This window comes from Maniola hyperantus, chromosome 25 (assembly GCF_902806685.2).
Source record: "Maniola hyperantus chromosome 25, iAphHyp1.2, whole genome shotgun sequence".
NCBI classification, from domain to species: domain Eukaryota; kingdom Metazoa; phylum Arthropoda; class Insecta; order Lepidoptera; family Nymphalidae; genus Maniola; species Maniola hyperantus.
The window spans coordinates 3,037,260-3,052,208 of NC_048560.1; the positions used below are offsets into that span (position 1 = coordinate 3,037,260).

At 39.7% G+C, this 14,949-nt stretch overlaps 1 protein-coding gene across 5 annotated transcripts in view; it reads right to left on the reverse strand.

Annotated features, from left to right (window-relative positions):
• Window positions 1-14,949, reverse strand: part of LOC117993777 (glycerol kinase 3-like) — a 36,297-nt gene that overhangs the window by 15,189 nt on the left and 6,159 nt on the right. For 4 of the 5 annotated variants that reach the window (XM_069507167.1, XM_034981610.2, XM_034981607.2 and 1 more), the window contains exons 2-6: window positions 6,117-6,199; window positions 2,909-3,065; window positions 2,434-2,535; window positions 1,452-1,669; window positions 519-628 (exon numbers count right to left, since the gene is read on the reverse strand). In XM_069507167.1, coding sequence (XP_069363268.1) covers window positions 519-628; window positions 1,452-1,669; window positions 2,434-2,535; window positions 2,909-3,065; window positions 6,117-6,199 — 670 coding nt within the window. Of the gene's footprint in view, window positions 1-518; window positions 629-1,451; window positions 1,670-2,433; window positions 2,536-2,908; window positions 3,066-6,116; window positions 6,200-14,159; window positions 14,330-14,949 lie in introns of those variants that run through there. The other variant, XM_034981609.2, reaches the window with a different exon arrangement.

Consider the following 14,949-nt stretch of genomic DNA (forward strand, 5'->3'; position numbering starts at 1 on the left):
GTTGATAGATCAGTCAGTCAGTCAGTCAGTCACCTTTTCCTTTTATATAATTAGATTAATAATTAACAAGGCTAATATTCTTTTTAGGGTTCCGTACCTCAAAAGGAAAAACGGAACCCTTATAGGATCACTTTGTTGTCTGTCTGTCAAGAAACCTACAGGGTACTTCCCGTTGACCTAGAATCATGAAATTTGGCAGGTAGGTAGATCTTATAGCTGACATTTGGGGAAAAATCTGAAAACCGTGAATTTAGGGTTAGATCACACAAAAAAAATTGAATTGTGGTCATAAACTTATAATTAGTATTTTCAACTTTCGAAGTGAGTGACTATATCAAGTGGGGTATCATATGAAAGGTTTTCACCTGTACATTCTAAAACAGATTTTTATTTATTTCTATGCATCATAGTTTTTGAATTATCGTGCACAATGTCGAAAAAATACGACTGTAGTACGAAACCCTCATTGCGCGAGCCTGACTCGCATTTGGCCGGTTTTTTTTAAAGTAAATACTTACCTACATAGCATGGGGTCCCAGTTCAAAGTCTCTAAATTCATGAGCAGAGTTCTCGAGGCGTTTGTAACGTCCGTTATGTGCAGACCTCCGTGAGGTCCGCCGGTTAGATTCTGAAAAAGTTATTGAAAAAACATATCTAGTAGTTAACTTGGTGATATCCGAGACTTTGTCATACGTGGTTTTTTTAAATCAGTATCCTTATTATAAATGCGAAAGTGTGTTTGTTTGTTAGTTTGTCCTTCAATCACGTTCCATGCCATTCCATGCAAAAAATCACGTCAATCCATTGCGAAATGGATTTTTTGCATGGGTATGGATAAAGACCTGGAGAGTGATATAGGCTACTTTTTATGCCGGAAAATCAAAGAGTTCCCACAGGATTTTTAAAAACCTAATTCCACGCGAACGAAGTAGCGGGCATCAGTTCCTGCATTCCTGAGTTCTCCATAATATTCTCAAAGGCGTGTGAAGTACAACCCGTCGGAAATATCCGCGCACCCCGCTGGAATACGCTTCCCCTCGCGCTTCTCCACAGCTCGCCAATTTTCGCCTATCCAGTACCCAAAGAGTATATAAACACTATGTTCTACCAGTACCGTTGCCAACGCAAGCACGTTGCATGACGTCATTAAGCCAGATTCGCAGATATTTCCGACAGGTTGTATCCACACTTGGCCACTTGGTCTTCTTCTCATTATGAAAGGAGACATCCTTAGTAGTGAAGGCGATAGATTGTGATGATGATGATTAAGCCTCAATAGCTCAACGGGTTAATGAGTGGACTGAAAACCGAAAAGATCGTGCAGTTCAAATCCCGCCCGTTGCACTATTGTCGTAAATACTCCTAGCACAAGCTTGACGCTAACATGGCTAAAATTCTGACGTCTGAAAAAGATGACGATCATGGTGGTGGTGATGATGATGATGACTTACCCATATAATCCAAGAGTCCACGGTCCCGAACAGCAACCGCTTGTCCCGACTCGCTCGCCTAACTGACTTGACGTTGTCTTTCAACCAGCGCATCTTCAACGCGCTGAAGTAAGGACTGATGGGCAGACCGGAAATGCTCTTCAAGTAATTCTTGTTGCGGTCTGGCACCTTCGCTAGGATCGCGTCTACCGTACTGTCTGTGCGTATGTCGTTCCATGCTGTGGATATAATTATTATTGAGGATTTTTTGGGTAACCGACATAGCTCAACGTGCGAAGCTGAAGTGGCAACGGGCAGGGCACATAGTTCGTAAAACCGATAGACGTTGGGGTCCCAAGGTGCTGGAATGGCGACCTCGCACCGGAAGACGCAGTGTTGGAAGACCCCCCACTAGGTGGACGGACGACATCAGATGAGTCGCAGGGAGCCGCTGGATTTACGTCGCGCAAGACCGTGGCGTGTGGAAGTCCCTACAAGAGACCTATGTCCAGCAGTGGACGTCTATCGGTTGTTGATGATGATGATGATTTTATGGGTTCCGTATCTCAAAACAAAACCGGCCAAGTGCGAGTCAGGCTCGCGCAACGAGGGTTCCGTACTACAGTCGTATTTTTTCGACATTTTGCACGTTAAATCAAAAACTAATATGCATAAAAATTATTAAAAATCTGTTTTAGAATGTACAGGTGAAGTCCTTTCATATGATACCCCACGTGATATAGTTATCTTACTTCGAAAATTGAAAATACAAATTATTAGTTTCATGACCACAATTTTTTTTTGTGTGATGTAACAACAAATTCACAGTTTACAGATTTTTCTCCTAATATCTGCTATAAGACCTACCTACCTGTCTTTCATGATTCTAGGTCAACGGGGAGTACCCTGTAGGTTTCTTGACAGACAGACAACAAAGTGATCCTATAAGGGTTCCGTTTTTACTTTTGAGGTACGGAACCCTAAAAAAAGGAACTTTACTTACATATAGCTGGATGTAGAGGCTCGCCAGTGAATTTGTCCCACGCTATAGTCGTCTCCCTCTGATTTGTAATACCTAAAGTTATAATGTCTTCTTTTGAATAACCTGGAGACAAAAAACATAGTATGTATCTATTTTATTTTTTTATTCAGATAAAAGTTAGCCCTTGACTGCAATCTCACCTGGTGGTAAGTGACGATGCAGTCTAAGATCGAAGCGGACTAACCTGGAAGGGGTATGGCAGTTTTTTTAATAAACCCATGCCCCTTTGGTTTCTACACGGCATCGTACCGGAACGCTAAATCGCTTGGCGGCTCGGCATTGCCGGTAGGGTGGTAATTAGCCACGGCCGAAGCCTCCCACCAGACAAAGACAGAGCGTTTGTGCACTCATCCGTATTCGATTCGTATTTTTTGGACGGATCCATGTGAAATCACGGATGAGTGCACAAACGCCCTAAGGGATGTTTTAGGCTTACCTAACTCAGTTAACTGCCCGACGGCATTCTCTGCGCAAGTTTTGATATGGTGTATAATCTCCTTAGGGTCCTGTTCGTACCAGCCCTCCTGTGGCTGCAACTCAGTTTTGTCCAACTGGTACGCCGCTAGCTCCTCTGATCGTTCTGCTTCGTATATCTGTAAAGAATTTACGTTTATCTGTACGTTTGTAATGTAGTTCTAGATATGACCACTAGATGACGCTATGGGATCCTTAATCTCGCTAGCAGAGTTATCGGATCAGCTGGTGACCACCAGGCAAATATACAAAACTAGATGATACCCGGATACGGAGGTCGGGGGTTCGATTCCGAGCACGCATCTCTAACTTTTCGGAGTTACGAGTATGTGCGTTTTAAGTAATTAATTAATATCACTTGCTTTAACGGTGAAAGAAAACATCGTGAGGAAACCTGCATACCTGAAAGTTCTCCATAATGTTCTCAAAGGTGTGTGAAGTCTGCCAATCCGCACATGGCCAGCGTGTTGGACTATGGCCAAACCGTTTCAGAGAGGAGGTACCCTTGCTCACTTGTGAGCTGGCGATGATGATGATGATAGTGATAATATTATGTACTCAGCGTTCAATAGAGAGAACTATACTTGGAGTTTTTCTACGTTATCAAATCAGAAATGTGGACATCCGTAGGAGAACTAGAGTAACCGATATAGCTCAATGGGTTGCGAAACTGAAGTGCCAATGGGCAGGGCACATAGTTCGTAAAACCGATAGACTTTGGGGTCCCAAGGTGCTGGAATGGCGACCTCGCACCGGAAGATGCAGTGTCGGAAGACCCCCCACTAGGTGGACGGACGGACATCAGACGAGTATTCAGGCGGCGCAAGACCGTAGCATGTGGAAGTCCCTTCAAGAGACCTCTAGCAGTGGACGTCTATCGGTTGATGATGATGATAAATATACTTGGTATTTATTTGCTATCTTGTAACACAAAAACCGGTCACAATCGACACATACATTCTAATTAACATAACATAAAACAGTTGCACGTGCAAACTTCGGTTTGAAATATAAGGTAAATGTCTGAAATAACCAAGTAATAGAATGTATTTAAATTACTTTGTATAAACCAGTATTCTAAAACATGACCTTGGAATAGCGACGCCTAGGAACGACTTAGTTTTGGATAATATAAAAAACTTTAAACAAATAAGTTGTACATTTTTGTAATCAATAGCTTAATTGCCAATTTCAGGGCATACAAAATTACAGATTAATGGCGCCTCTCTAGGGCAGAGGTTCCCAATTTTATTTGGCCATGGAACCCTAATCTTCTAAATATATAAAAGGAAAAGGTGACTGACTGACTGACTGACTGACTGATCTATCAACGCACAGCTCAAACTACTGGATGGATCGGGCTGAAATTTGGCATGCAGATAGCTATTATGACGTAGGCGTCCGCTAAGAAAGGATTTTGGAATATTCAACCCCTAAGGGGGTGAAATAGGGGTTTGAAATTTGTGTAGTCCACGCGGACGAAGTCGCGAGGATAAGCTAGTCTAAATATATAAAAGGAAAAGGTGACTGACTGACTGACTGATCTATCAACGCAAAGCTCAAACTACTGGACGGATCGGGCTGAAATTTGGCATGCAGATAGCTATTATGACGTAGGCATCCGCTAAGAAAGGATTTTTGAAAATTCAACCCCTAAGGGGGTGAAATAGGGGTTTGAAATTTGTGTAGTCCACGCGGACGAAGTCGCGAGCATAAGCTAGTTGATCATACTTTTTTGGCGGAACCCATCTGGCTATTTTGATAATGATAAATAATAATTATTATAAGTATTGCAAAACATATTGTGACAAAGAAATACTATGACGCCAAGTGATTGAGCGTTCCCGGTAAGATGCCGTGTAGAAACCGATTAGTATACCTACCGGTTAGCTTCCATCTTAGACTGCCGGGTAGGCGTGACGGTTTATGAGTCTTCCACAAACGCATTATTTAGGTAACTTTCGAACAGACCGTGGAACCCTTGTGACCCTTCCACGGAACCCCATGGTTTCGCGGACCACCAATTGGGAATCGCTGCTCTAGGGGCTTCTTCTTCTTCCTTACCTTATCCCACGCTACGTGGGGTCGGCACAACATGTCTTCTTCTTCCACTCATTCCTGTCATTCGTCAACGTATTATCCACTTCTTTTTCACGCATATCCTCTTTCACGCAATCCATCCACCTTTTCTTTGGTCGTCCTCTCCTCTTTTTTCCTTCCACATGCATACTTAACATTCTTCTAGTGACATGGCTTTCTTTCCTCCGCATTATATGCCCATACCATGCCAGCCTATTACCCCTCATCTTTTCTACCACTGGCACTACTTTCAAACTACCCCTTATATATTCATTTCTTATCTTATCCATCCTTGTCACACCACACATCCATCTCAACATTCGCATTTCAGTCGCATGTACTCGCCTTTCATCCGTCCCTTTTACCGCCCAACATTCTGAACCATACAATGATACAATCGCTGCTCTAGGGGCTGATTCTCAAAAATCCTTGGTGAGTTTGAAAAGGATTTTTTGACAAAATATAATTGGGTGATATGGGCTTGTATAGGTATTATGGCAAAATCACAGAATTCCCAATTTTATTGGATTAATCCATTATATAAATGCGAAAGTGTGTCTGTCCGTCTGGTAGCTTTTCATGGCTCACCCGTTTCACCAATTTCGTAAAAATTTGGTACAGAGATACCTTGCATCCCGGGGACGGACATAGGTTACTTTTTTCCTGGAAAATCAGAGTTCCCAGGGGATTTTTCAATAAACTTCGTTCGTTCAAATAAACTTTTACAAGTACCTGCTTTTGAATCGTCAAAATGCATCTACCACTGGTTCGGGATGCCTTTCCTACCGAGAAGAACCAGCAAGAAACCCGACGGTTGCTCTTTTCAAAGATTTGATATACAACCCGTCGGAAATATCTGAGCACCTCGCTGGAAGGTGCTTTCATTTCGCTTATCCAATAGCGGTGCCAACGCAAGCGCGTTGCATAACGTGACTAAGCCAGGTTCTCAGATATTTCCGACGGGTTGTACAATTTTATGCCATAAAAATAATTGCAGTCCCGCGCTTTGCTGGAACGAGCTGTCAAAAAACTTAAGTCCACGCGGCCGAAGTCGCGGCATTCATCTAGCGGTGAATATTTTATGGTCTTACCACAAATCTGACTGTTCTAGTGCCATCGTCGATGACGCCAATCAGGGACCTTTTGGCGCCGTCCCTCACCGGCATATCGTCAACTGAAAGCAAAAGAAAACTGTAGGGCGATTGTCTAAAACCTGCATCAATCATTATTACAATCTCAATTGTTATGATTGGCTGAATTTGTGCGATTCTTGTTGCAACAATGCATTGTAGCCAATAGTGAGCGAGCGTTAACCAATCAGAGAACCGTCCAAACCGTAGCGTACCAAACTGGTACTGCAAATATTCATGAGCGACGGTAATCACTTAACATCAGGTGACCTACCTGCACGTTTGCTCGCCATTTTTATTAAAAAAACCGGGGCTAGCCTGCTAGCTACTTATAAATTTTTCCATACCCAAGGCTTTTATTTTATCATCACAAACAATCATTAACTTGTAGAACGTTAATTAAATCGCGACAGATAATCTGCCGAATGACAACATGTATGATAAGTGATAACACTTAGTTATAATCACATAAGCCGAGAAAATTCTAACATACACAAACTAATCTGTATATATACAAAATTCAAAGTCCTGACTGACTGATTTATATATCAACGCACAGCCTAAACCGCTTGTCCTAGAGACATAAAATTTTGAAGGTGTGTTCTTTGTAAAGAGTAGGTGTCTACTAAGAAAGCATTTTTCGAAATTCCACCCCAAGTGGGTTAAATTGGGGATTGAAGTTTGTAAGAAAGTCCGTCGTTTTTGAAGTTACATCGAAATTGGTATTTAAGCTTTCGGTCAAAAATAAAAAAATACGTATTTCACGCATTTTGAAAATTCTAACCAAGGGGGTTAAAAATGCGATGAAAGTTTGTATGAAAGTCTGTAATTTTTTAAGTTATTTGCATGAAAATTGATATTTGGGTTTTCGGTTACAAAAGAAAAAAATACTTAGGTACCTAGGTACCTACCTATTTCAGCCTATACATTTGCCTATTGTACTTACTTGCAAACATCCTTGTGTAGTTTTGGTGTACAATAAAGAATATTTTACTTTACTTCACGATTTTTGAAAATTCCACCCCCACGCCGATTTTCTAAATTCCACCCGAGCGAAGCCGGGGCGGGTCAGCTAGTATTATAATATTTCTACTTATCTGAGGTACATAATATTTGCTCGCTAGTATCAGTGTGAAAGTTTGTATGTTGTTTTATCAGGCAAACGGATGAATGGATTTAAATGAAATTGTGCAAAATGATAAATTATTTTCGTGAACATTTTTTATCCACGACGGAACGGAAACAATATCTTTTTCAATAACATTTTGTATAAGAGATTGTAGGTTTATTTACCACAATATAATTGATGACTAGCTTATACAGAGCCTCGATAGCTCAACGGTTTAAGGAGCGGACTGAAAACCGAAAGGTCACCGGTTCAAATCCTACCCCTATTGAACTACCTACTATTGAAGTACCTACTCCTAGCACAAGCTTTACGCTTAATTGGAGGGGAAAGGGGAATATTAGACAGCAATTAACTTGGCTAATATTCCTTAAAAAAATTAGTCTATACAGTTATATAATTTATACAAATTGCCAAATGCCAACCCCTATTTTACTTCCTTAGGGGTTGAATTTCAAAAATCCTTTCATAGCGGATGTCTACGTCATAAAAGCCATCTGCGTGCCAAATTTCAGTCCGATCCGTTCTGTAGTTTGAGCTGTGCGTTGATAGATTAGTCAGTCAGTCAGCTTTTCCTTTTATAGGTATATATAGATAGTAAGTAAACAAATGGTTTCTTGCTTAGTTTATTCTTGGTTAATTAAAACCACAAAAATACGGACGTTAGCAACATATAGTATATATATTAGTAATTTGATCGAACACTGACCGATTCAATGTAATGAATTATTACTTGCATGGCTTCTATCCAAAATGTTTGGCATGCATATTTATCTATAGTATCTAGGTCGGTGAATATTAGATTTCCAACTATGAAACTATCGTAGCTTGGTATACCTCAATAATAACATATCTATTACTTATTATGTAAAAAAAAACCCGACCAAGTGCGGGTCAGGTCGCGCACCGAGAGTTCCGTACTACAGTCGTATTTTTTTCGACATTTTGCACGATAATTCAAAAACTATGATGCATAAAAATAAATATAAAATCTGTTTTAGAATGAACAGGTGAAGCCCTTTCATAATTTCATATGATACCCCACTTGATATAGTTATCTTACTTCGAAAATTGAAAATAGGTACTAATTATTAGTTTATGACCACAAGTTAATTTTTTTGTGCGATGTAACCACAAATTCACGGTTTTCAGATTTTTCCCCTTATGTCTGCTATAAGACCTACCTATCTGCCAAATTTCATGATTCAACGGGAAGTACCCTGTAAGTTTCTTGGCAGAATAATTATATCCCATAAGGGTTCCGTTTTTCCTTTTGAGGTACGGAACCCTAAAAATATGTAGATACATGCCGACAGTTTAAAATGGCAATCAGGGAGGAAACGCCCCGCATACCCACACAGCCCCCGCGCTAACCCAGTACGGGATAGCGCGGGTGTGCGGGGCGTCCCTCCCCGCCTCATACCCCGATTGCCATCTCCACCTGCCGCGTACTATAGTGTTATTTATTTAGTTTTATAATATAGACATACACACGGAAGATGATAAAGGAAACTGTTTTGGTGACCTTTGCTCTCTTATCATGAGAACAATATTGACATAGACCTGTTTTTATCTGGATTTTACTAGTTATATATATATAATATATATATATTATTCTTATACACAAAAAACCGGCCAAATGCGAGTCAAACTCGTCAAATTCCTGACGAAGGATTTTTGAAAATTCAGTTCTTAAGGTGGTAAAATAAATTAGGACGAGCTAATTCGGGTGATAAAAAGTTAAAAACTATACGTTTTAATTTTCCTTGATCAGCATTCTAGAACTAGGAGACATATTTTGTTACATATATTGTACATATTATGTAGATTACATACATTCTCTTTTTATAAATAACACTAGCTTCTGCCTGCGGCTTCGCCCGCGTGGCCTACAGGAAACAAATGGCATTTTTTTTCAGAAACAAACATAACATCAAGACGCGCACCCTGAACAGCACCGAATAACACATATAACCTTCCAACCCCCGTTTCATCCCTTTAGGGGGGGATTTTCTCATAGCCGTTTCTCGGCTGACACCTAACCTCAAGAAAAAACCTACTTTCCAAATTTCAAGTTAATAGGTATTATCAATAGTTACAACTTTCCCATATAAACTTTCATCCCCTATTTTACCACCCTTATGGGCGAATTTTCCAAAAATCCTGAAACACGTATTTCTTCATTTGTGACCGAAAACCCAAATACCAATTTTCATGCAAATAACTTGAAAAATGACGGACTTCCATACAAACTTCCATCCCCCACTTAGCTTACTTAGGGGTGGAATTTCGAAAAATCCTTTCTTAGTGGATTTTAATTTTCCTTGATCAGCATTCTAGAACTAGGAGACATATTTTGTTACATATATTGTACATATTATGTAGATTACATACATTCTCTTTTTATAAATAACACTAGCTTCTGCCCGCGGCTTCGCCCGCGTGGCCTACAGGAAACAAATGGCATTTTTTTTTTCAGAAACAAACATAACATCAAGACGCGCACCCTGAACAGCACCGAATAACACATATAACCTTCCAACCCCCGTTTCATCCCTTTAGGGGGGGATTCTCTCATAGCCGTTTCTCGGCTGACACCTAACCTCAAGAAAAACTAACTAACTTTCCAAATTTCAAGTAAATATTATCAATAGTTACAACTTTCCCATATAAACTTTCATCCCCTATTTTACCACCCTTATGGGCGAATTTTCCAAAAATCCTGAAACAAGTATTTCTTCATTTGTGACCGAAAACCCAAATACCAATTTTCATGCAAATAACTTGAAAAATGACGGACTTCCATACAACCTTCCATCTCCCACTTAGCTTACTTAGGGGTGGAATTTCGAAAAATCCTTTCTTAGTGGATACCTACTCTTTACAAAGAATAGACCCTCCAAACTTCATGTATTTAGGACCAGCGGTTTAGGCTGTGCGTTGATATAGTATATGTCAGTCAGTAAGTCAGTCAGGACTTTGAATTTTATATATATAGACAGATAAACCGGACTTCAACGGTATCAAATTCAGCAAACATTTTTTTATCGAACCGGTTCCAAAAATATTTGTGTTCACTTGTTGTTCGTTTGCAATAAACCTGATTGGGACGGACACACCTTTATTTAGTGTATACGCGTCTAGCAAGCCGATGCCTCGTTTTAACTAAACTTAAGTAACGATTAAGCGACTCTGAGTACGGCGGTAAGAAGCTATATTTTCCTAGTTCCTACATTCAAATATGCAAATGCGTGTATGGCAAATAGAGGGCAAACGATACATTGCAACTGAATTATGACTTACGGTTATATGTAACTACTTGTATGTATTGTATTGTATTGTATGTATGTACTTTTGCGTCTTGGAAATAAGTGGTTTAAGTGGTTATTGTATTTTCCTGTAGTCGTTTAAGCCAATGACTTTAATTAAAGTACTTAACCTACAGTTTTTTATTGATAACAGGTTTTCGCATGAACAATTTTTGAAGGCCTCGCCAAGTGGGAGTCAGACTGGCGCACAGTTTTCGGATTTTTTTCCTTACATGTCCTATATAATGCCTACCTACCTGCCAAATTTCATGATTCTAGGTCAACGGGAAGTACCCATGAGAAACAGACAGAAGAACAACGAAGTGATCATATTGTAAGGGTTCCTTTTTCCTTTTGAGGTACGGAACCCGAAAAACGAGGACAAAGGTAGTTAACATTTCTTTAACAATTTTAAAAGAAAATGGGGCAAACCACTTTTTATCATAGCAAGGCGCGTGCCATTTTTAGGGTTCCGTACCTCAAAAGGAAAAACGGAACCCTTATACGATCACTTTGTTGTCTGTCTGTCTGTCTGTCTGTCAAGAAACCTACAGGGTACTTCCCGTTGACCTAGAATCATGAAATTTGGCAGGTAGGTGGGTCTTATAGCTGGCTTTAGGGGAAAAAATCTGAAAACCGTGAATTTAGGGTTAGATCACACAAAAAAAATTAAATTGTGGTCATGAACTAATAATTAGTATTTTCAATATTCGAAGTAAGATAACTATATCAAGTGCGGTATCATATGAAAGGGCTTTACTTGTGCATTCTAAAACAGATTTTTATTTATTTTTATTCATCATGGTTTTTGAATTATCGTGCAAAATGTCGAAAAAATACGACTGTAGTACAGAACCCTTAGTGTGCGAGCCTGACTCGCACTTGGCCGGTTTTTATTAAGGTAATATAAATTTAATAATATCCTCCATAAAGAAATAAATAATATAATCGGCTGTATCAGTACAGTTATCATAGTAATCCCATATTATGAATGCAAACGTGTGTCCTGTTGGTTTGTTTTTCAATCACGCTGCAATACAATATAGCAACAACGGATCGACATGATTTGTCAAGAAATCATTATAGACATGGAACATGAACACAATGTCATTCATAATCATTATCACGATTAACCTAAAGCTAGCCGGCTCAATACAGAGCACGGGTATTCTCTCAGTATGAGAAGGGTTTGGCCATAGTCTACCACGCTGGTCACGGATTGATTCCTTCGCCGTTATTGGGTGAAATTTAATTTCTTAAAATGCACATACATAACTACGAAAAGTTAGAGGTGCGTGCCCAGGATCGAGCCCCCGACCTCCCGAATAGGAGACGGACGTCGTAACCACCAGGCTATCACGGCTTATAATGCCATTGGCCATAGCATTGGTACATAATAATAAATCGTACACTTGTGTAACAGTTTATCTGTTTACGTACTTAGCTCGACAATGGCCAGTTATCTGCAAGAAATGAGCGCGCGCCTTGCCGCGATAAGAGATTTAAACTCTTTACTAAACTAAATTTTCTAATCTTTACGGCGTCTATAATATTATTGTCATTGCTGTAATTTTCCGTCACATGACTAACAGCCGTACTCAGAGTCGCTAATCGTTACTTAAGATTGAGTTAAAACGAGACAGATTTATGTGAGAGATATAGCTCTGTCTCGTTTTAACTAAACTTAAGTAACGATTAAGCGACTCTGAGTACGGCTGTAAGGGTGACAAGCTAAGGATGAGATCTATAGATCTGACTTAGCTTAGACTTAAGACAGAGTTAACACGAGACAGAGCTATATCTCTCACATAAATCTGTCTCGTTTTAACTCACTCTTAAGTAACGATTGGCGACTCTGAGTACGGCTGTTAGTCATGTGCGATCTATAGATCTCAGCCATAAAGCCCACGCTCACGAAGGATCCCGTACCATCGTACCTACAAGGTATACAGAACACTCACTGCAAGTTAATGACACACTGCGCCATCTATATGTGATTTAGTAAATTAATTTTTTCGTGAACACATTTTTTTGTTTTGCCTACAAATACACGGTTTTCGGATTTTTCCTTCACTTGTAAGACCTACCTACCTGCCAAAAATGATTCTATGTTAACGGGAAGTAGGTCCTATAGGTTTTTTGACAGACACGACGGACAGACGGACAGACAGACAGACAGACAACAAAGGGTTCCTTTTCTCCTTTTGAGGTACAGAACCCTAAAAATATAATGGAGAAATATATATGTATATAATGTAGGTACCGACCCTGATAGCCATCGTACCTTGAGACAATATACTAGGTACTACAAGAATGTGTGGTTTTGTAAACTGGCTATAGGAATACCTATAATCTCATCATCAACCCAACGCCGGCCCACTACTGAGCACTGGTATCCTCTCAGAGATAGGTCATAGTCTGCCACGCTGGCTCAGTGCGCATCCAATTAATGTTCATCATCATCACCCCATAGCCGGCTCACTACAGAGCACGGCTCAGTATGAGAAGGGTTTGGCCATAGTCAAAGGCAAGTGCGGATTGGTAGACTTCACACACCTTTGAGAACATTATGGAGAACTCTGAGGCATGCAGGTTTCCTCACAATATTTTCTTTCACCGTTAAAACTTAAGTGATATTTAATATCTTAAATTCTCAATTAAGGTTAATTGGATCGAAAAAAAAGCACCGCTTAATTTGAATTTACATTACAGAAATCGAAACTGTGTTTACCACATTTTTTTTTAAAGAATATTAGCCATGTTAAATGACTAATATTCCTCTTTCCTCTCCAACTAAGCGTCAAGCTTGTGCTAGGATTGGTACGACAATAGTGCAACGGGCGGGGTTTGAACCGTCGACCTTTCGGTTTTCAGTCCACTCCTATACCCGTTGAGCTATCGAGGCTTTTTAATTGAATATAGGACAGGTAATAGAAATAACATCGTTGTCTTCAGTACCTACCCTTATTATCAGTACCCTTATTATAAATGCGAAAGTGTGTTTGTTTCTTGGTTTGTTCTTCAATCACGTCGCAACGGTGCAACGGATTGACGTGATTTTTGCATGGGTATAGATAAAGACCTGGAGAGTGGCATAGGCTACTTTTTATCCCGGAAAATCAAAGAGTTCCCACGGGATTTTAAAAAAACCTATTTCCAAGCTGATTTCGCGGGCATATAGTTAATAGTTATATACACTTGGGCTTCTTTCTTTTTTTGCAATGACGTGTTATCAACTTATCAGTTTACCACGTGAACGTCTATTCGACCAGACGCGACACGATGTCTAACTTATGTATTTCGAACATACTGATAAGTGATAGGTACGTACCTAGAAAACCTACCTACTAAGTAAATAAATTTTATCAAAATCGGTCTACCAAAACCAGACAATCAATATACATAGAAATCTAAGAGCATGTCAACCAAAAGCAATTAGGTATTATTCGACAGTCATGACAATTAATATTCTTTCAAAAAATTATTTCATGATTACAAAAAATAGGTTTTTTTTTATACCTAAACAGGCAATCGAAATATTAAGTAATATTTAAATAGGTTTTCCCCTACCTTCATCCATTATCACCATCTATATTTTTATTATCTGTACTCTGTAGGTTACACTTAATAACTAAAACCTTTTCCTCAACGAATCAATTAAAAAAAACCCCGGACGTTCGAATTTCAAATTCGCGTACGATACGGGCTTAACCACGCAAAGTGTGAGCTGAACTGAAGCGGAGCGGGCCGGAGAGCCGCGGAGGCTCGAAGGGGGCGCGGCACCACGCCCGATCTGTTTCCATTCAACCGAACAGTGACGTAGCGATGACGTCACAACCTTACGCATACATTCGACAGGCCCGCTACAAGCTTGCGTGTGGTAGTAGGTAGTTCACGTCCTTGCCGAATTCTTTTGGCCCATGGTAATCTACAATCTATTTTTTTACGACTGCCCAAAAAAAGGAATGTAATGTTTTCAAAGATCATCTAAGTATATAAATATGTACTAGCTGATTTTAGCGGATTTAGGTTTTTAAAAATCCCGTGGGAACTCTTTAATTTTCCGGGATAAAAAGTAGCCTATGTCACTCTCCAGGTCTTAAACTATATCCATGCAAAAAACCGGTCAAGTGCGAGTCAGGCTCGCGCAATGAGGGTTCCGTACTACAGTCGTATTTTTTCGACATTTTGCACGATAATTCAAAAACTATGATTCATAAAAATAAATAAAAATCTGTTTTAGAATGCACAGGTGAAGCCCTCTCATAATATGGTACCCTACTTGATATCTAAGCTATCTTACTTCGAAAATACTAATTATTAGTACATGACCACAAACCATAATATAGGTACACGGTTT